Source organism: Melitaea cinxia, chromosome 26, assembly GCF_905220565.1.
Source record: "Melitaea cinxia chromosome 26, ilMelCinx1.1, whole genome shotgun sequence".
NCBI classification, from domain to species: Eukaryota; Metazoa; Arthropoda; class Insecta; order Lepidoptera; family Nymphalidae; genus Melitaea; species Melitaea cinxia.
Genome location: NC_059419.1, coordinates 8,357,335 through 8,381,792, shown reverse-complemented (window position 1 = coordinate 8,381,792; position 24,458 = coordinate 8,357,335). Strand labels below are relative to the sequence as shown.

The window sequence follows — 24,458 nt, the reverse complement described above, 5'->3', positions numbered from 1 at the left end:
GAGTCATCGGCAAAACCTGAACTTGACTTGACGAAAACGAAAGTTAGAGGCGAATGTTTCTATGCCATTCTTGGCATTGGGCACGCATGAGGTGCCACCTAACGTAAGCTAGACAATATTTTGATACATTTCCGTGACTTAAACGTATCAGATGACGTTCGGACACGCCTTAAAAACGTCGTTGATGACAGTAAAAAAGATGGCGATGATAAAACAAATAAAATGAATAATAATATGATTTGTAAACCTCATTTTATCAAAAATTTTGAATTTGAAAAACTAGCTGAAACACATTTAAAATTTACTGTACCAAAAGAATAAAATACTAAGGCTGTATAAGAAAATCCTGAGAGCGAGAGAGACAGAGATACCGTTTATTTCGGTGCAGGTTATGAGCAGGACTTAAATAGTCCAGCTACTTTGGAACATACAATTAATTTTGATATAAAAATTGTATCAGTAAGACAATTAGGTAAAGACGATAACCGTCAATATTGTCAGGAATGCTAATACGTACCTATCGCGAGGTCTTCTGATTTTCGTCGTCAGTCTGGTAATTTGTTTCTTGTAAAGTATTGGTTATCTTCTAGTTAGAACTGTGTTTTGTCTTCGTCTCTGTCTCTTCTTCCAATTAGTTTTTAAGATTTATCTTCTGGTGTATTGTCCTTATTTATTATTTCTAGTTTATTTTTAAGCCCGTTTAATTTTATATATATTTATATATTTTTTATATACTTACTCATATAAAACGTTACAGGTATAGAAATAACAAAACATTTAACTAAGTCTTAACGTTAATTTACTTTTAATTTTGTACTATTAAAGAAATCTAGAAGTCATTTCAACAGGTAGGTAAACTTGGTTAATTTAGATTAATTTTTTTTTTTTGTATCTTTTTGGCGTAATTTTATCTTACCTTTTTACTAATAATTTAAGGCCAATTTAAGGCACGAGTTTTGTTTTTGCTTAATTTGTTTTCATCTCCCGTATAATCTGAATCGGTGGATGAAATTGGTCGAAACTTTTCCAAAACTTATTTGCCAAAAGTCTCAAATATCACTTAGCCTTATGTTTAGGTCCAGAGTCACTAGATTACTTTCACTATAATATATATGGAGAGTCTGCATATAAAACTTAAAGTAAATCAATAGAAATTGTTCCAAAATTAACCAGTGTTGTTTAAATGTACTTAAAAAACTCAAATTCTTAAATTCTCTTTTCTATTGTTTCCTTATAATAACGGTTGATATAAACGTAAAACTTGTTCTATTGCGAAAAAACGTGTTTCTTTATCGTCAAATGGCGGTGGCTGTTATTTGTTTATTTCTAAATTTCCTTTTGCTATAAAATCTTGGCTGTTTTCAGCTTCTTGCGCATTTAACTTAGTTGTTCCTGCATCTATGGCACCACGACCTTCCTCGTGGATTTCCCATGGATCTTCTTTTGCGTGTAATTGTTCCTGGCTGCTCCTCCCGGATGGTTGTAGATGTTATTTTGCCCTGTTACAACAAATCCGAGCTGAACTGCCTCTCAGTTGCCTTAACACTAGTTTATAGTTTACAGAAATTAAACCGGTTTTCCGATCTATTGCAAGAGTTCAAGTGTTGCTGAATACTATTGGTTAATAAATCACTTAAAATCTAAGATGATTATGTGAAAAACTGAATATCGTCTATTGCATAAAACTATTTCTTGAATGTGTCAGCGGGCGGCAGCGATGACTCTAACGCATGCGCGTAATTTCGAAATTTTTGTTAAACCAAAAGATTGGTATTTTTAAATTTTCGATTTTTTATTTTAGGCCGTTTGAATTTTTTGTGATACTTTTTTGTTTTTTTTTGCGCGGTCAGTTTTTGCGCGCGTTGCGTAGGTGTTAAACACGCGTCGTCATCAGGCTCGCTGGCCACACTGATGTCGGAAGGTTGCATTGCTGCTGCAACGGCCCCATCAACGGGGGTATGGGTTGCACCCTCCTCCCCGGGGTGGCCCCATCCCAATCACCCGCGTACACCTCGGAATCATCAAATAATGATTTTGTGTTTATTATAAAACTTCATATATATGTCCACCCGTGCAGTCTCTAGTAGAACCTGACCGAGGAATTTAATTTACAAATTACACTTTATATGTGTGAGTGCATTTTGTACGGTCTTTTAGAATAAACTATTTGTTTGTTATTAATTTCAACTGAGGTGTTATCAACAGGCAATCAATACGAAACTTATGCACATAAATATTATATACAAAATGGCACTTTGTGAATTACATAACATATAGGCCGCCATTACAATAACTTTATATTAATTATATACTTACTACTTAATAGGGAGTCATTTTAACCTGATTTAAAATACTTAACGTCGTTTATATCCTCTGGTGTGGTATCTACATGAAGAGAATAACAAATCGAACCGCCTCCAAAGATTCATCAGAGCCATTGAACTCAAGGAGTTGTGTGCAAAAGATTGTGATTCTTTTTTCTATGTTGATAAGAGTCATTTCGGAAGCTACGTGTTAGTTTGTCGCGTACTGTGGTCCATAACTAACCTGCCCTAACAATCCCATACTTATTGGGTTAGATGGAACGTTGTATCAGGGCGATTGAAAGTTTAACATTCGATTCCTGTGATAATTTTTCTCATGGTAAGATGATTTTTTTTTTTTTTGTTATTGATATTTTAACAGTTATTATGAATTTGAAAACTTATATAACCAAAATTTAAATTATATATAAACCTCAAAATATACTGTCAAATATAACAGATCCATTCCCATCGTACAATTTAGGAAAATATCACAAAGAACAAGGAATTACAATTACGTGGTTTGTAAGAAAATAAATATGATCTTGTCATGATTATCATGGCTTGTACAATCACATGTTGTACGGGGTTATTTTTGAAATTCAATTGTTTAACGTCATCGTTTGACATAATATTTTTGACAAAGGTGATATTCGCTTGTACGTTTTAAAATTGATTTTATTAAATTCCTTTGAGCACGAGCTATTCTATCACCGAACGTTGACGATTTAATGAAAAATTAGTAACATTTTGTCGTATTAATTATTATACCAGTATATATATATTGATTTATCAGTACAATATTTTATTAAGTTTTTATTTATTATCTAGTTTCTAGTGTGCGTTTTCTCTATTTATGTTTAGTCGTTTATTTGAGGTTACTGTAAAGAGTTACTTTGAATCTCGTTTATTTCAAGTCAGTACTTTCAACGTCATTGGATTATTGTGGAATGTTGTGTACCCCGTGATGGGATACATATTAGATAATAATGTAATAGTGAATTATATATAATGTTCCATATGTATTTTGTGGATGTACCTATAAAATAAAATAAATAAATAGATAAATAAATAATTATGTAGTGAAATTTAAGTAAATAACAGAAATAGATAACTTATACATAGATAAACAAATAATAACTATATAAAAAATAATATATATAAATATATATAAGAAAAAAAAAAACCTTACTAACAGTAACATAGGTTAAGTGTACATTGTAAGTAGAACATAAGTGTACATATATGGTAACTAGGAAATAAGTGTACATATACGATAACTAGGCAAATAAGTGTAAATATAGACATAGATAAGAAAAATAATAATGTTAGAAATTAGAAAGCAATTATGTGTATACTTCTGCATAAACAGTATTTAGTAAGGAAAAAAAAAAAAAAACCGTCAGCGTCGGACCACGTCCTAGTTTTACTAGGCAGTCACAGGACTGTCGATCTGTAGTATAATAAGTAGAAAAATCGCCTGTAGTATTATAATGCATGCATGATAAACAAAGGCACGGGCATTTTGAGCCGAGTGGATCAAAATTTATAAAAAAAAAAAAAAAACGTCATTGGCTTATATATAAATAAATAATCTTTTGTAATAATTGGAATACTAATGTAGCATAGACATATGTTATATATTCGTTACTTGTATTTTATTGTATGTATTCAGCCTGCAATATATCACTGTTGGGCCTCTTTGTATGAGGGAGAAGAATTGGAGCTTAATCCATGACACTGCTCCATGCGGGTTGGCGGATATGTTGCCTACAATGAGTGACGATAGCTATCAGGTATTTATGATAGCGCCTTGAACCGAGGAGATATTATATAATGGAGATATTATATTTTATTAAGGAGATTAGAGGATTATAGATATTATATTATATTAAGGAGATATTATATTATAATATTGTAGAAATACAAATATCTATACTGAGCGGGAGTCGAACATGTAACCGGAGGTGTTTAGGCTACTATTCGTATCACTATACTGGAGCGGTTGTTATTTTTTTATTATAATTAATAGAAAACTAAAAATGTTTTATTACGAGCGTAATATTTAGCTGTAATTATGGGTACTTGGCGCTCTAACTGAATAAACTTCTCGACAATTTTGATCTAAAAAGAACGTATTAAAAACAATTAATTATCAAAAATTATAGACATATTCCAATCACGTCACATAATATTCGACTAAATTCTATATATTTACAAAATGTTCAGGGTTGAAAACCGATAAAAATGCATTCGTTACTTTTTGTGTAAACTCAACATTATTATCATCATCATCGACCATCGCGAAAGACAGACAGACTCGTCTAATTGTTTATTTTATAATAATCAATAGTTATTTGGTATAAATATAGTACACTGAAAAACCCACAATTACCAAATAACGCGTCCATTAAAATGATATCCGTTCATCCATTTGTATATCACACATAATCCCTGGATCAGGGTGGTACAAATTTCTATCTGTCACTATTAATACTCGTTTTGTTATTGCGGTGTGTCGTACTTGACTTATTAGTTGATTGTTAAAAACCAAAAAATAAACAGTTAAAATGTACAACACAATAAATAAACTGCTTACTTACAAAACCTAGAGAACAAACCTCGATTTACTTCAGCCTATCGCAGTCCACTGCTGAGCATAGTCCTCCACAAGTTGACGCCAAAAATGGCGTGAACTCATGTGTTTTGTCCATAGTGTCATACACCGCTGGGTAGGCGGGTTGGTGACCGCAGGGCTGGCTTTGTCGCACGAAGATGCTGCTGCCCGTCTTCGGCCTGTGTATTTGATAGCCAGCAGTCGGATGTTTATCCCGCCATCGGTCGGCTTTTTAAGTTCCAAGGTGGTAGTGGGGTGTAAACCCCTATTCTATTTTTGGCGCACCACTCCATTTTTGGCGCGAACTTGTGGAGACCTATGTCCAGCAGTGAACTGTAATACGCTGAAATGATGATGATGATGATGATTATGATGAGCGGAACTGTGTTATCTATCAGTCACCTCTAACGACACCCACGAAAAGAGAGGGGGTGACTATATTATTTACTGCCTTAACCACAGAGCATAATAGGTAGGTTTTAAGGATAAAAAACCTCACTTATTATTCCCTAAAATTAGAATTACTCATGGTAGCATGATTAGAATTTAATATATACTTAACCTAACCTAAGCATATAACTCATTGTACTTTTTTTAATATTTAATTCTGTTGGTGGTTCTTATAAAATAAACACTTAAAAAACGTAAAATATTAATTAGAGATTTATCATATACGATGAAGATGTGTCATGTCCAGATTTTGTGCAAAGTTGAGTCTGACATTTATAATTATTATATTGCCGGTTATAGGCTGGATGAGGACTGCGAAGAACCGGGAAGCTTGGCGTAGACTTGGAGAGGCCTACATCTGGCAGTAGACTGCGATATGCTGAAGCGAATCCCCATAAACACGAAAAGTTCACTGACCTATTACAGTAATCATTTTTATGTATGTGAGAGTATGTTTGTATGTGTAAAGTGCATAAAATAAAAATATAATATTAAAAGCAGCAGTAATCAGATAATAATTACGCGTCAATGTCGGAAGATTATCTTTCCAATTGTTCTCGATGTTTCGCTGAGCCCCGGGAAAATATATGAGTATAAACTGTTTCATTTGCGCTTATTAAGCCTTATGTGCCGCCTCGGAACAGTGAACATCATGGAAATTGTACACATATGTTACATCGAAATTCAGTTACATGATTCATGTGCTTTTAATTTTTATTTAAAAGTTTTAATGTATTGCATCGCTCTCTTACTTTTGCATATCGCAGTCCACTGCTGCACAAAGGCTTCGCCAAGTTTACGTCAAACATCCCGGCTGTCCGCAATCTCCAGCCTCCGCCAGAGATCATTATCTTAAAAGTATTTATCAGATGTAAGTAGTGTAATGATTAGGATCGAAAGTTTTAGGTCTGATCTAGGCCACGACAGGGTACTCATAAAAAAAAAAAAACTTAGATCTAGTGACAAATATCCACAATATCTCCATAGTAAAATCTTCTAAGACTTAAAGAAGCTTTTACTGACTACGCAAATGTTGTATTAAAATTATTTATGCTACTTTGCTAAAGTAAATAAGCGCTACCACTTTCATTGTATTTACTGTTCTATGCTTTTTATGTGAAATAAGTATATACGTTAAGTATACATTATGCAAATAACAGCCGCGTCTGTGTTGGAAATAACGAATAATTTCTTTTATGTGTTTCGTTCGTTTATATACATATTACATGCGTATATATAAATATTTTATTTATGATAATATTTAAATGAAATTGTTTTTAAAGATGAATTATACAATATTTTTTTAATTTTGATTATAATGTAAAGATTGCGAACCTACACGATCAACTCTTTCTAAGGTTGGCAACTTAGCGTCTGTGTTTTAAATTATCAAGAATGACTAAATTGTAAAATTGTCTACTCACTTCAGCCTGTAATATCCCACTGCTGGGTATAGGCCTCTTTCCCCATGTAGGAGAAGGATCAGAGCTTAATCCATCACGCTGCTCCAAGATTGTATAGTAAAATAACTAAATAAAAAAAAACCATTTATTTCTATAATCTTTGTTACAATTTATTACCGAGTCTTCCTAGTAAGTAGTCAGAGACACTTGTATTGGATGATTGTTACGGATAACTAATATATAATTTACACACATCCACTGTTCCTAAATAACGTAACCTGACTTTCTTTCTGTATTTAAGGCTCTAATCAACACAAATTTATAACATATTTTTTACATCCGGACTGAGGACGAAAGTCGAATCCACGATCCTGGAGAGGAAAACCGAACCACTACCAATTGGGCCGAAGGATTAGTCAATTATGTTACAACCTGCGTTACATTGCATTGTCTTGTACGTACAAATCCTTGCTCTACATAGTAGATGTCTCTCGTGGTTTTACTCGAAACTTATTGAAAGCTTGCTTTACTCGAATGCATTTATTTCATTATATTTTTATTAAAAATTATTTATTGTAACATAAATTTAGGAATTAGAACGTAAGCTATACACAAAATACCAATCTTAAGGTATGATAAGAAGAAATTCATCGCTCCATTTACTACTAATATAAGTATATAGGGTTAAGTAGGTTTATATACTTTCGGAAAACGAGACAACACGACGAAATACGACCAATACTTCACGCGACATGACTTAATGAGACAACGTAGCGACGTGTTATAGGTGCAATGGCTACGCAAAGTTTTCGCACCGTATCTTGTCGTGTCTCAATTCGTCGTTAATCTAGAACGACGAGTTAGCTATATTAGATTATTTGTCAGGCACTTAATAAATATTTCGTCAAAATATTGCCAGTAGCATATCTCCATAGCCACTTTTAAATGTCCATGTGCTCTATTTACCATTTTGTAGCTTCAAAGCGGTGCTCAGTGGAATTTAGTGGTAACTAACAACCCGCTAACATTGTGATATGAAATACAGCGCCGCGTTCGAAATACGCTGGACGCAGACTCCAGTTTTTAATATTAGACATCGTTGCGCCGTTTTCATTAAAACATTTGAGCTTCTGTCGCCGTAAGCAATGCGTATAAAAATTTTAATAATTTACTTTACCGACCCGACCGGTCGTTTATCAATAAGGCGTAATAGCAGGGAAAAACGGATAGTATTCGACGTGCTTATACACAGCGTAGGGTGAAACAACAGTGCTATAGGTATCCTAGATAGTTTTTGTGCTTCCGTCCCTCTCTAGCACTTGCGCAGACTCGTCATCGTCATCATGACTCCCCCCAGGAGGGGGTTGTCGGGAGCACCCCACACATCAATATACAGCAAACAGCGTAGATAAAATAAACGCATACGAATGCATTTCCGTGTACGTATGCGACCACGCGCACTCACACAAGTATAAAACAAACGCACACATATAAATATTTATACAAAATTGAAGGCAGATAATTACATTAACATTATATACTATATTTATATACATATATATGGCGAGCGGGTGGTTTTTGGGAAAATGGAAAATGTTTTTCGGGTGATTTTTCGAACGAAATTTTCTGTCGATACGCGATTTAAACGCCGGTGTCGGAGCTTTCGACTGTAACATTTTATTGCTTTCCGATTTTTTTAAGTGCAAAATTGATAAAGGTTTCTGGTCAAATTTATTTGAAAGGCGGCTGACGGAGTTATTACCGTGGAATGGCTGCGAGGAAATCAATTATTAGACAGCTTTTTAACAACTGATTCTACCTACACTTATAACTACTCTACAGAAATTTAAAAAATTTAACAAAAAAAAAAATACTCATACTTTTTTTCTGTAACTTATTTAACTAACTTTGAATTGTCTCATTTCAAAACTGTATAGTCAGTCAGTTCTATGTGACTAAAGAGGCTCAAAATGTAGTACATCAAGAATATTCTGAACGAAATTCTGTTACTGGTCTATACTGCATTAACTACTTAAGAATAATTATTAACGACTTAAAAATTTAAAAATAATTTTCCAAAGGAAAAGATTTTGTTTATAATTATTTGAATATAATGAACACGGGCTGTCGCAGTGGTCACATACACTGGCTGCTCCGGCTTGCTCGAGCTCGAGAGTTCGATCCTCGCCAGTGACAATTGTTTGTATAAGATATATAGATTTGTATAATAGTCTGAGCGTTAATGCCCGTATTCTACGTATTTCCGTATCCCCTATATCGGATTTCATTCTAATAGGGGTTGTTGAGAGAGAGGCATCAAGGCGTTTCACGTACGTAGGGTAATACAATTTTAAAATTGAAAACAATATAAAAATTAATATTTTCCCTTTACCCTCCTTTACCCTCCATATATCTTGAAATAAGTAGATTATACTAGATACTATATTCTACGCTATAAAATATATTATTGTATACTAAAACAACAATCAATTTCAAAAAAGAGAATGAACTTAAAATCAACGACAATAAATTAAATCTAATTAAAATAATTATGTCAAGGAGGCTTTAAAATAGGTATCTACGTATGATTTTTTCACATATAAATTTTATACTCGTGGGCCAGACACTGCGTCAATATACTAAAACAGGCAGAACGCATTGCCCGAAGATTTTTGTCTTCAAGCATTGTGGAATCTCCAAAGTGAAGACTCGATGAAGTCTGCCAAACGCCGCTCAGCCCAATCGAATGCTCCTATCGGCTTCCTCCTCGAAGTTACTTAGAAATTTTATACCATAGGCAGTAAACAAAAGCATGAAATTTGTATATCATATAAGAAGTTATAGACGAATAACAAACGCACATTAGCGCAACGGCATCGCTGTTGCGCTAGCGATTGCGTGTTCGATCCCCGTAATCAACATTTGTCTTGGCCATACAGATGTTTACCGTGGTCTGGGTGTTTGTGTAGTCCTTCTGGGTCTCTCCACCGTGCCTCGGCGAGCACGTAAAGCTGTCGGTTTCGTTTGTTATCGTGTAAACCTGATAGCCATCGTTACTCATAGTAAGAAATATATATCTAATATGGATTAAGCTCTGATCCTTCTCCTACATGGGCAAAGAGGCCTCTGCCCAGCAGTGGGGTATTACAGGTTCAAGCGTATACGACTAACAAAGAGTAACTAGGTTTCATAGTTTAAGTGATCGAAATATATTTTTTCTTTTTAGAACTAAACGTTACCTTCCACGTACTTTTGTATGTACCTAGCTCTGGTCACCTTACTCACCACAGGAACACAAGACTGTTTGAATGCAGTATTATTTAGCTGTGATCTTCTGTAAGGTCGAAGTACGCAGTCGGGCTGCTCCAGATTTTGAACAGGATATATCCTGATGTGCTCTACCTCACATAATATGTCACATATATAAAGATTTCTTACATATATAAAGTTATTTTGGTACGGGTGTATTTAAATTATTATATTAAATATATATTAAATAACTTTGTATATACTTTTATAAACGTAGGCTTCATCATCACTTACGATCAAACTTGAGTTCAATTTTGATACTTACCTACAAAATATATGTACATCTGTTCCATATGTGTTTATCTAGACACTGCGCCTTACTTGTGTTACAATTAAAAAGATCGTCTTAATAGTTAAAAATAATCTTTTTTTTTTCTCATTTTAAACAGTTTTTCCTTGTTATATTAATATTCATACTGTACTGGTTTTGAACCGAGTTCAAAAAAGAGGAATTTATTAATTCGACTGTGTTTTTTATACGTGTTACCTCAGAACTTTTTACTGATTAGACCGATTTTGATGATTCCTTTTTTAATTGAAAGGTAGTGCTAGTAATGTTGTAATGTGGTCCTTTTTAAATTTAATCGAGATCTGAAAAGTACTTTTTGAGTTATATCAAATGATGCGTATTTACTTGCCTATTTTTTAGTTTACCTACGTTGTATTACTGGTCGACATAATTGAAGTAGGTTTTTTTTCGTTTGCGTGTAAACGCAATTCTATTTACACAACTTTGAACTTTGTCTAAACGTACATCCATCTATAACAGGTGCGTATAGACCAGTAAATAGTAATCCTAGAATACATACAAATTACGTAATGTATAGTAATCACCATAAGGTATTATATATTGCTTGTCTGTCTTTTGTAAGCACGCCCCTCATAACCCATAAACCCTCCTGGCTTTTGTCTTCCGACTGCGTTCGTGCTACACCAATGTAATAAGCGTCGAACAGCACTGTGTCTGTGGAAATCTTTTCAACAGAACACTCTTTTCTTTATAACTTTATTATATAAGATATTATATAAAATTCACTATATAAATATATTTCACGGTAGTTTTGGTGGATATAGAAAATTAGTCAAATATTTTAAAGCTCGTAACATAACTTAAAAAATGATTCTCTTAACTTAACCTATAATTATTATTCTCTCACCTTCAATTATTTAGACTTAAAATGAAGAAGTTGTGTTTGCCTGTAATTGGATATACATCCCAACATGGCGATTTATATACACTGTACTCTTAATACTATATTTGATGTATATCTGTTGGTAAACCATTAAATAAAATAAATAAATAAATATAAAATAGTATTTTATAGTATTCATTATATTTTTTATTTTGCATATATAAGATATATAAGGTCGACCTTTTATGTAAAAATAATATGGTTATATTCCTGTATATACGAGAGAATGATAAAACAAAATTTAGCAAAAAGTACGCCTAGAAATACTAAGTAAGAATCTGACTTCAAAGTATAGGTTTCATTATAAACCGGACCAGTTGAAACTCAATCCTTCAGTGTCTCAGTTGGCATACTGCATGCTTTGTAAGAATATTTCATTCAACTGAGAACAAAACTGTTTAAAATATTAAATAACTTTTTTAGCCAAAATTTCACTCTGCAACCAAATATTATCGATTTACAACTTCTATGAAATAGACTATCTGGGATTATTTAAAATTACAGCTTATGTAAATGTGAAATACATTTTACATAATAATTATATAACTAAATAATTGGACGCGGGTCAGTCTGCGGTCAAAATAGTTGCAAGCTTCGTAGCAAACGCTTGTGGCGCTGTGACCTAAGTTATACACAGTCCCCCCACCCCCTAACTGGCACAGTTGTTAAGATTACTCTGAAGTCTAGAATTCGAATAGTTACAATTAATGAATATATTAAGACCAAATTAGTCATTTTTATAAATATATCTTATGTAGTTATTTTCAAAGCCAGGTGTAAGTAAAAAGGTTAAATTAATAAAAAAAGTCTGCGTGAAAACATCTCGAATAAAGTACCTATGTGTGACAGAATAACGATTTAAAACGTCTTCTAAGCATCACAAACCAAAGTTTTGGTTTTTAATAGTACGCGGAATAGCACGTAGTTTGTCCAAGAACATGGACTCTTTCTTATACAAGATTGCTAAATAATATGTATATTTCTAATAAATTTTAATTCTCTATAACACCTTATATAAAGTTTTAATGTTAAATTTTAAAATAATTTAAAAGTATATTTTTTTACAGAGGGGTATGGACACCCTGTCATTTATATTTTAAAATATCAACTTAACAGAGTTCAATTGAAATATTTCTAATAATATATATTTATTATTTCTTTAAAAAATAAACTTTGTTTATAACCCTTATCATAACCGTTTATTCTTTTTTGAAAAGAATAAAAGGTATATGTAAAAAGCACAAAGTTATACATAGAATTAAAAAAGACAATGATAAATTAAACACGAATATTGGAAGATAATTAAGTTAACAAAAATTTAAGAAACGAATTATTTTTTGATTTTAGAAATAAAAATTAATATTTATTTATTACAAAGACAAACAAATTTAAGATATATTTAATCATCGGTTTGTGGCAACTGAAGTAACTGAAGAACATGTATGTTTGAGATCAATTTAATACTGTAGCAAAAAGTGTCGAGAAAAAGTCTTGTTACGCTTTTTTCGATCTCACTCTTATCCCGTTCCAAAAAGAAATAAAAGACTTCAAAATTTTTAATACTTATTTACATTAAATGTAATAAAAAACAATCATCATACACCAGTATATTTCCTCAACCACTCTCTTATATAAGGCCTAGACACATTGACGTAGACCCCGGGCACGCGTCCGCATCCAAAACCAAACGATGATATGCCTATGAGCTGACCTTTAGACACAGCACCGGCGCCACTGTCACCCTGAAACAGAAATACAATAATTGAAATAGAATACCAACAGCAGGAACTGTCCTGCTCAAAATCTGGAGCAGCCTATGAGGAAGTACTTTAATCTTACAGCAGATCACAACTTAATAATACTGTACAAGTAGTGCTGTGTTCCTGTAGTGAGGGAAGTGGCTTCTGCAGAGGATTAGGGGTAGGATCGGCAATGCGCTTGCTTTTGGTTTTGCAGGCGTCCATAGACAATGGTAATCATCAGGTGGGCCGTACGGTTGTTTGCCGGTCTAGTCGTAATGATAGTAGTCGTGATGATTAACTGTAAAAGGAGTTTTTGTACGATAATTGATTTGTTTGATTGCTTCAGTCTGAACTGGATATAGGCCTCTTCCTTAACGTATGATAAGAGTCAGAGAGCTTAAACCACCACACTGCTTCACTATGAATAACTGTTCCGCTGTGAGTTACTAAACAATTTTCCTATCAAAAGTAATGATGGCTATCAGATATTTGTGGTAACAACCGCGAATAATCGTGTTCTTCTCCGGGGCACGATAAGGAAACCTAAAATCACAAATACCCTAACTGAGTACTCTCTATAGCTTATTATATAGCAAAAGACACTATCTTCTTTACGTGCTCTACGAGGCATATCAATAGCACTAACATCCAAACTGGCCAAGAGTACTCGCGGTAAGATGTATTATGTAGCAATGGAAATTATCAAATGCTATCCGAGCTCTAATAAAAAGATCCATAACCACCATTTATACGCCGACTAGAAATTTATATGTACCTACAAATACCGCTCCGAATAGGTTTCAGTGCTGCGATTAAAGTTGAAAACGTTAATGGAACTTTCGCCACCACAACGGACTGACCACGAGAACCACCGTCACACTACCCGACCGTCACGCCAAACATATTGCCTATTCAAAGGCTTTTAATATGAGCGATACATCCTGTTTTGTATATTCCTACGGATAATATGTATGTACCTTTTAACAAAACATAAAATTGTACGATTTTATTTTTGTGTTACCCACACATTAGGAATTCTAAACATTTTTGAATATCATATCAAAACGCCACGGTTCGCTTAAACCGAAAATAAAAATCATCATATCAAAAATTTCGCTCTAGCGGGTGCATCGTTCCATAGCTTAATTGGCTAGAGCGCCGACACGGTCAGTCGGAGACGCGGGTTCGAATCCCGCTGGAGTTTAAAACATAAAATTATTAAAATACATTGTAAACAATTTGATGTACCAATTGAAACTGTAACTGAGATTGTTTTTTAACTATTACGATATTTACCATAATGAAATGTAAAGTGTAGCATTATACAAATCTCATTTGTTTTTTTTTGCTACTTATAACTGCGAATTTATACATATTGTATCTTTATTTAATAATGAAATAAATAAAATAAATAAATAGAAACCCTTCCTTAACTTTTATTTATTTATTTTGTTATGCCTATGACCGATTATGTCTATTTATTGCTTGGTTATTTCTTTTTATTCATCATGAAATTTGATAGCAACTTATGTTGTATTATTTGTATGTATAATAACGAAAGTTCTCGGACAATTTACAAATTAACTACTTATAGTACATTAAACTACAACTTTTCGTAGTAAATTATATCTAAGATATTTTTTTAAATTCTTTTTTGGTAAATTTTTAAATAAATACTTTTTTATATACTTCTAGGTAAACTTATTTACAAATTAAGAGATAGCATTGAGTGTGAGTGTTGCATTGCGTCATTGAGTTAACTTAAAAAAAAGAACAGAAATTCGAAATTTAAATAAATATTACTTGCTCAGAAGCATTCAACTTAGTACATATTAAAATAAACATCTGAAATTAACATTTAACACTTAAGATAATACTCTATATCGTTTAATATTTCTTATGACTAATAATATTTTTAACACTTCGCCAAAATTATTAACAAAGGGTCATATTCGGTATATTTTTATTAATAAGACACATCTATTATCAAGCATATAACTTCCTAAAGAATAAGAAATAATCTCGATCTAAGGGATGCAGTAACGAGATCACACCAAGGGTACTAACAACCACGCTATACAACTCTGGACGGCCTAGTAACAGCTACACGCTGTTATGTCTCGACGTAGGGGTGAATGAACTATTGTACATACATTAATTGTGTTGAAAACGACTGAAACGTACGGAAATCGCTAACTCTTCTCGTACCCGTTTTGTTCGAATTAATCGGTTTTTCTGTTTCAAATTAGTTCATATCCCAATGTCTACAAAAGTAAAAGTTAAATTTATAATGATTTTATATTATAATGTTTTCTCGATATATATATATATATATATATATATTTTTTGTTAAAAAATACGTGTAACTTAAGATGATTTATTTGTGGCATAACTTTTTCTTTTTTACAAAACCGTGTTGCCCGGTAATCAAATTCTTTGATAAAGTATGTAATTAAATCTTAACCTAATCTAGTTGTGTCTATTGTCGATTATACCATACGTACTTATAAATATGTATTAAAAAATATTTCGATTAACTTCTGTGCCAGTCATAAGCCAATTACACAGTTTAACATATTTTGTAACGTTTCTGTCGTTTCTCTTTCCTTCGATTTCTAATGATTTACTTAATATTAAAATGTCAAAACTAGCTTAAGTTTTATTTTCTGCTATCTTTCTCGTTCTTTTGTTTCTTTAACATTTCCGCATGTATTATATATAGTATTTCAACTTCTTAAATTTTATAATATTATCAAACTACAAAGATATATTATTATAATATTACCTTACAGAAGATCACAATTAAACAATGCAGTTTTCAAACAGTGTTGTGTTCCTGTTGGTGAGTAAGGTGACCAGAGCTCCTGGGGAAATTCGGGATAGGGTCGTCAACGCGCTTGCGATGTTTCTGGTGTTGCAAGTTTCTATAAGCTACGGTAATCACTAACCATCAGATGAGCCGTACGCTCGTTTGTCAACCTAGTTATATAAAAAAAATATCATTTAACATTAGATAAGCCGCGTAGGTATAACTATTAATGTACAGAACACATATTGAAGTTATAGTTGGTTGTTTAACAAGTTACAATTGGTATGTTTCTGAAAATAAAATTATCTCTGTAATCTTGATCTATTGAAATCTAATTAATCTACATGTAGGAAATAGCGTGCAAACACAAAGTTAACATTGAGCAAACCTCGTACAAAATTAATAACATCTTTTTAGGAATTAATTCTCTACATCTATATAACATTGTATATAGATTTCACAACTGATTAATTTACAATAATTTTTTCTCGAAATAACACTATTATTTTTAAGAAATATACCTACTAAACCCTTACAAATTAAGGTATAACATACAAAGTTTGACCCAAAATTTACATCAAAAATTATATTATAACATACAATCTCATACATATACTAATGACAAATACCTATATAGATTTAACTGGTGTAGTACAGAACTCACTATTATTTGTCGGTTAGCAGTGAAAATGAACACAATACTCACCGGAGCATTGATCTATTGAAACCTAATAAATCTAGACACAGCACAATACGTAGTGTTCACAATCAAGAGGAGTGATAAAATCGATTGTTTGCGCTCTATGGCTTGCCTCTATCATTTAAATTGTAAATATCTGCACTATTCCATACTATGTATAGTAAAGAGAACACCCTCTAAATCTCGGTAAAGTAATCCCTTTTAAAACTTAACACAACAGGACGTAAATGAAAATCGTGTTTTGTAAGTATAGACAGTTATTATGCGTATTTTTGTGAAAAAAATGAGTTAGCCATTCCATTTCAAATTACGCTAACAATTTTATTTATTTTAAAATAAAATTTTCTTCGTATTATTATGTATTTACAAATATGTGATTTATATAATCTATTGACGGCCCGCTGTTCAAACACTTAAAGACTCGTGCTTGTTTGAGTTAAAGCTCACGGCCATCAAATAACATTAAAGTCTTCCTCTTTTTGTGATCTGAACTCTTCATCGCTGAACATACTTGGTTGGTATTTAGTAAAACGTAAGTAATAGTAAATCTCACCTGGCATGCATCTCCATTTTTACCTCCTGCGCAGAACATTCTAGACGTCAGCGTGTTGTTATACCAGGGTTGATCAACCTTTTGACACTTTTCGAAGGCGACTAGCGGTACTTTTACCTCTTGCAAGATATCTTGATAGTCACCCTGAAAATGTTTAATCTTAAATCTGAAATATTTTTTAATTAGTTTCATGTCCCTAAATATGATTTCAGATTAATTTAATATTAGTATATGGAAAATAGCTTTTTGTGACTAACATTTGTTCTCCTTTTAATATTTTACTGCATCACAAACTCTTATTACTAGATAAGGATAAGTAATTACAAAAAAGATGTATGTCTTGTAATAAATAACTCCTAATTTTATATCTTTAATTTTTTATAATAATATTAAATTCTTCGAAGCCCTAAACCGTAACTTCCAAGTTTTGTTTTCAAAATCATATTTTTAAATAATAATCCTGGCTTCAAGTATTCCAGACAGAAACGAAACAATAATCTATTATTGACCACTCCGCATCAGAGATCGCGTTAAGCTGTCATTCGGTTATCATTTTACGTTTACCGAATTTTCGCGAAAACTTGCAATTATTCATATTTTCACGAATGCATTTTAAATAAATAATTCATGTCCTTTTGAGCCGTTGATAGTACTAGCCTTTAGATATGTGAAACTGAACTTTATGTTCCATGCTTTACGGCTCATTTCTGTAGTTTTAATACTATACTTGTATGTATTTGGGGGGTGACGTTAATCCTGCCTTTTGTATTGTCAGTAACAAAGTATTATAAATGCTATTATAAATTAAAAATACAGTTATTTTTTAGTTATTTTATAAACTTTTATGACAATCAATTAAAATTTCATAGAGGCAGTAATGGATAGTAAAATTTTAAATAATCGTAATAATCTTAAATAACGTAAAGCTTAGTTTGCTTCGTCTTATAACTTTCTATTAAGTATGAGTGTATTAAGGAAGAGTGACTCCTTCTGGTACGGGAGCTTATTGCACTCAAAAGAAGAAGTCAACCTTTGTGTTATTATTGTAATGTGTTGGTTATTGATGAAATAAACATTTATTATTTATTATTATTATTATTATTATTATTAAATAAGAAAAGCAAAAAAAAACATCAGCATGACAATTTCTTAAATATTAAATTTTAAGGGTAGATAAAAATGTATTTTACAAATTAAATTCTATTAAAATAAGTAAAATAACACTACCTTCTCCACAGCATATCCCCAACCAGCGATAGTGATATCTTCTTCATATTCTCCGCTACTGATAGCAATATTATTCACCGTTTCTCCAAATCTTAAATACTTAAATAATTCCAGTAACATAACATCATAATCAAAAGAATGTTCTTTTTGATACAAAGGGTGTATGATATGATCCTTTATTCCGATTTTCAGACCCCTGAGACGATGTTGAGTTCCGATTCGAATATAGGTGCTATCTATTCTGTAAAAAAATTAAGAATCGCTTTGTTGACAGCGGGAAAATGTAAAGAGCCTGTGATGGTCCTTAGTGGATGCAAACATCCAAAAGTCTCAGTGATCGTTTACTAATAGATGGATCGCAAGTGATTGCTACCCCAGTCGTATGAAAACGTACATCAAACAGCACGTTGAATTTTAATGCGATGCAGGTTTAAGTGAGTATAGATCGATGGTATATATTGTATGCTTTTTAACCGACTTCCAAAAAAGGAGTAGGTTCTCAATTCGACTGTATTTTTTTTATGTATGTTACATCAGAACTTTTGACTGGGTGGAGCAATTTCGACAAATTTTCTTTTAATCGAAAGGTAGTGTGTGCCAATTGGTCCCATTTAAATTTATTTGAGATCTAACAACTACTTTTCGAGCTATATCTAATAATGCGTTTTTACTTGACGCTTTTTTCGTCGACCTACGTTGTATTATACCGCATAGCTTTCTACTGGATGTACCGATTTTGATAATTCTTTTTTTCTTGGAAAAGAGATATCCCTAATTTGGTATCATGATAAGGAAACCAGGATCTGGTGATGGAATCCCAGAAAAATTGATGGAAATTCTTGAAAATCCGCAATAACTTTTTACTGGGTGTACCGATTTTGATAATTCTTTTTTTGTTGGAAAGAAGATATCCTTAGTTTAGTACCATGATAAGGAAACCAGGATATGATAATGGAATCCCAGAGAAATCGAGGGAAACTCTTAAAAATCCGCAATAACTTTTTACTGGGTGTACCGATTTTAATAATTTTTAATTTAATCGAAAGCTGATGTTTGTCATGAGTTCACATATAAATTTCATTGAGATCTAATAACTACTTTTTGAGTAATCTTTGATAACGCGCAGTTACTTGAGTATTTTTTCGTCGATCTACGTTGTATTACTCGTCGATGTAATTGAAGTCGGTTTTTTTTCGTTTGCGAGCAAACACAATTATTTTAAATAGTTGGCAACAGAGAGCACAGGAACTAGAAGTAATCACAAGCCTAAATAATCACATCATCAGAGAAGACATCAGTGTGTGACTGGCTGGGAGGGGAAAAAAGGAGAGAGGTTAGGCTACCAGATAGAGGTTTTGATATACCAGATAAAGGACAGATTTTGGGTTTTGACTCCGTCACCGTACTAGATGCAATTGCGGCTTTAGCACTGATTGTTCTGAAACAGTATGCTTTTTTTGGTATCACCACAAATTGGCTAACCTTATGGCCATTTTATATAGACTATAGGCTTGTCCATAGGTTTCGACTTTGCTCTGCCATAATTAGAATTGCATTTAACTATCCATCATTATTTGTGATCATTGTCATGATACATAACCAAAGTTCGCACACGCACTTACCTCACCTAACCGCATCAAATTTACGTCGCTAAATTAATAATGTATGATACTCATTACAATGAAATAACTTTTTCGGATTTTATTGTGGTTTATTAAGTTTTTTTGGATGCCCGACGTTATGGATACTTTACAGCAACCACGGTCACGGGAGGACCAGTTTCATTGAAATGAGTGAAATTCGCGTAAACATAAAAAAAATGTATAATACTTTTTACCCACAATGCGCAGCAGTCAGAACCCATTTCTTATGTAACAACACTCCGCCGCAAATATCACCGTAGTTCACACTATATGCCGCCTGTTGTATGTTTATATCTGAGCCGCCTAATATTCTGAAGATATCAATACATACAAAATACAGCAGTGTTTTCAATTAATTAATTTTATACATCTGATTATTTATAACGGTAAATATTTTTTAACGGTAAAAATTACTTTTGCGATTGATGAAGAATATATAAAAAAAAAAGTTAAACATCCTAACTTTTATCAAAGTAAAATTTATAGTTACTTAAAATTTACTTATTACGCGTCAAAACTTACTTTTAATATTTTACGCTCTATTTTGATAATAAATATCAAAAAACGTCAATAATTTTTTATAAACCTTATGAAGTAATAAAATTACAAAGATACAATAAGACAATAAAGGTATTATAAAGTAATATTAATAGTTTATAGATACGTTTAATAGGATAAAAAAGAGAGTTGGTAATTAACTCTTTTCTTCTTCTATCACTTGCTGGCCAAAACAAATTTAAAATATAATATTTAACTGCATTTCTTTACCTACTAGTTCATTTACAGATTTGTGCATTTATATCTCTATCGATGTTACTGTGACGTTCACTGAGGTAAAGGGTCCAACAGTACTAGGCATTTAATTAAAATAGTAAATAACATTAGCTATTGTACACTATTGTGACTGACAATCCAGATATCTTTGCTGAGCATAAACTTTTTCTCCTATAAATAGGAGATCAATCCAAAACCGTGACTCACTGCACCGTGACGCCAATCTAAAACTTTTATTACTTTCAAAACGTGCAGATTTCCTGACGATCCTATAGGTGATTATATAATAATAATTTAAAAAAACTTTATAGTGATAAAGCGATATTACTAACGCAATTCCACGCTCGATCTTGATTACAAGAAACAATACGAACGTCACTGTATTCATTATGTTATTTTTACACGTGCGCTTAACAACGCGTGCTTTTAATTAAATCGTATAAAACATTAGCTTCTGCCTGCGACTTCGTCGCGTGGAATAGGAACAATTCTGTCATACATGATTTTTGCACGCAGAAGAAGCTCTCAAAAGGAAAAAGAGCCGATTTTGAAATATTCTGCATTGGTGCTCCACTCCTATTGGTCTTAGCGTTATGACATATAGCCTTCATCGATAAATGGGCAATCTAACGCTAAAAGAATTTTTCACATCGGACCAACAGTTGCTGAGATTAGCGCTTTCAAACAAACAAACAAACTCTTCAGCTTTATAATATTAGTATAGATCATGTTGCGAACATCTTATAAGTTTTTTGTAGCTCAAAATAGGTTATGAATTATAGCAATAAAGGAATATAATTATCTCTTCTTCACAGGTAGTAGCAATTAAGGAATCATTGCACCAATTTACATAAAAATTGGTCAAATTAAAAATTCAAGATATTTGTGTGATACTGGTCAATTTAATTAAAAAAAAAATTGTTTTTTTCGCAACCCAATTATTAAAAAGGGTGAAGTTTAAGACAAAAAGTTAAAACAAAATATGACGGGTAAAAAACAACAGCCAAGATATATTATATAACTATGTCGGCAAACAAGCATACCTGATTTTCAACGATTCCCGTAGCTTATTCGACTTCTGCAACACCTGAAGCACCGCAAGCTCGTTGCTGATCCTATTCCCAATTTCCTTCAGGAGATCTGGTCACCTTATTCACCAACAGGAACACAACACATCTTGAAAACAGTATTTTTTTAATTATCGTTTATAAAATTAACAATACATGAAATGATAAAAAATAGCAACAAAAAACCACTAAGGTTTCAACCTATGCTGTCGTAGTTTAATTATACACATTCATTATTTATTAATGATTAGAGACAATGCTAAAATTCTTTTTCAATAATTAAAATATTAACAAAAAAAATACGAAGACCATTTGTAATGTTATAGATAAACACAATAATAAAATAAAATACAATTTAAATAAATTTTTAGTTCAAAATATTTAAGTAATGTTGTGTTAATTTATTTTTGATATTTCTATTTGAAATACTTTTGCATAAATCTAAGGGTAGGTTGTTAATAAGTCGGGGCACAATACAAGCAGTTACGCTCACCATACATATTGTTAGCGCGCTGTGTACGTAGTTGTCTCTCAGTGATCGCACGTGTGCATATATCTTTAACGATAATATACTAAAAAATGTTCTTTAAGCAATATAGAATCTACTTTGCAATGTACTGGTAAAATTTTACAATGCTTAAAGAGTCCTGATTCGTTATTATAAAATTTACACAATACAACGTAAGTTGACGAAAAAAATTAACTAACTAGTCGTCACCACGATTTTCGAGGCTTCCCCTCAATTTCTTTGGGATCCCATCATCAGTTCCTGGTTTCCTTGTCATGGTACCACTCTTGGAATATCTCCTTTCCAACAAAAAAATAATTATCAAAATCGGTTCATAAACGACGAAATTATCCCCGAACATACATAACAAGTTATGTGAAGAAGTAACAGCATACGGTCGAATTAAGTAAACCGCTCCTTTTTTGAAGTCGAAAATATAAACAAATATTATATTTGATTCACTTGTTAAAAATAAATCGCTTTATATTCAATACATAATGCTCAATATCGAAGCATGCATGTTTTATTTGGAGATGATTGACGCGAGTCTGCCAATGATGGGGCGGATCAAACATTTAAAGTTTTCGATAAAACAATATCCGTTTTCAAGCCTCGACGTTTTTCTCTGATAACGTACTATAATCTGTATAAGTTTGTATTAATTATTGATATTTACCAAAAAGGGTTAGTTAATTTTATTTAAAAATTGAAGCATAGTAAATAAATCAATTCTAAAATATTCACTTTTAAATAAACAACAAATGAACCTATTCAATGCATATAAAGTAGTGTAGTGTGGCTACGGCAGTAAAGAATATTGCCACCTCCTCTCTTTCCGTGGGTGTCGTAAGGGGCGACTAAGGGATAATACAGTTCCACTACCACCTTGGAACTTAAAAAGCCGACCGATGGCGGGATAACCATCCAACTGCTGTTTTTGAAATACACAGGCGAAGATGGGCAGCTGCGTCTTCAGTACGACAAAGCTAGCCCTGCGGTCACTAACCCGCCTACCCAGCGTGGTGACTATGAGCATATGGCACATATGAGTTCGCGCCATTTTTTGCGTAAAATTGTGGAGGCCTATGTCCAGTATTGGACTGCGATAGGCTCAAGAGATAAAGTATGGAAATACCTCAAAATTGTTATTATGTAGCTCTATAATATAACATATAAAAACTCTTTAAATGTTTATTATTCTTGCTTACAAAAACTTTAATATTCGTTAATTAACAAAAACACAGTCAGGTGGCTCAAGATTATAGTATTCTTTATTTCATTTTTCTTTGGCAAACCTGTTTAACTTTCAACATTTAAAATGTCGTAACAAAATGCACTAACAGAAATATAATGGACAAAGTCCGTTGAGAAATATTCTTTGAAATAAATCCGTGTCAAATAGAGTTTCATTAAGGGTATGGAATCATTGTTACACTGGTCCAACGACCTTATATGGTGTGCCTGTCACAATACTCCGCCTTGTACGTCTGCAGTTACGAAAGCTAAAAACCAGAAATAAGTACTGTATCAGTAACTAAATGGACAAAAATATCTAAGGATTTATGGTCGTTTATTTATTTGTAACACTTTATCAAAACCAGGCGCAAAATTAAAACAAAAAGTATTATACTGATTGGGAATTAATTATTATTCCTCAAAAAAAGGTTATCGTGAAAATAGGTCGAAACCTTTTTTTACTTGAATCGTGTTCAACAATAATTCATGATATTAATACGTAAATCAATTTCGCTATAAAAGAAGACAAAGAAGGAGATCGCGAACCAAGATTATCCTAATATAAGATTAGGAGCCATGGTCCTCCGTGAAGTATTTCATGGTTGCTGTAAAGTATCCGAAACGTCAAGCATTTAAAAACTTAATAAACTGCGATAAAATCCGGAAAAGTTGTTTCATTATAATAAGCTTAAAATTGTACATATATAAAAAAATTAAACGGAATATACTGTCGCAGGATACAGCAGAATAAGTTTTTATAAAAAAAAAAAAAAAATGGAACAATCTGACTGGAAATGTACCTCAGACTTACAGATCACAACTAAATAACATTGCTCTCATGTAGTATCGTGTTCATGTGGTTGTCCTTCTTTGGTACTCTGGCCACACCACCATAACCACGGGCTAGAGTCAAAAATACGCAGA

General features: G+C 32.4%; 1 protein-coding gene across 1 annotated transcript; it reads right to left on the bottom strand.

Moving 5' to 3' along the window:
• Window positions 1-12,870: 12,870 nt before the first annotated feature.
• Window positions 12,871-19,799, bottom strand: LOC123666456 (trypsin-2-like). Its single transcript, XM_045600547.1, has 4 exons — window positions 19,789-19,799; window positions 18,307-18,547; window positions 17,080-17,223; window positions 12,871-13,017 (listed from the first exon to the last, which is right to left on the bottom strand). The coding sequence occupies exons 1-4, from the start codon at window positions 19,797-19,799 to the stop codon at window positions 12,871-12,873; spliced, it is 543 nt and encodes a 180-aa protein (XP_045456503.1).
• Window positions 19,800-24,458: the final 4,659 nt, after the last annotated feature.

Bases quoted from the DNA above. Each gene is read 5' to 3' on its own strand.
- LOC123666456 (XM_045600547.1), bottom strand. The intron at 17,224-18,306 runs GTAGTGTTATTT...AAACATTTTCAG, and splicing joins GGGGATATGCTGTGGAGAAG to GGTGACTATCAAGATATCTT. The intron at 13,018-17,079 runs GTGAGATTTACT...TTTCTGTTTCAG, and splicing joins AAAATGGAGATGCATGCCAG to GGTGACAGTGGCGCCGGTGC.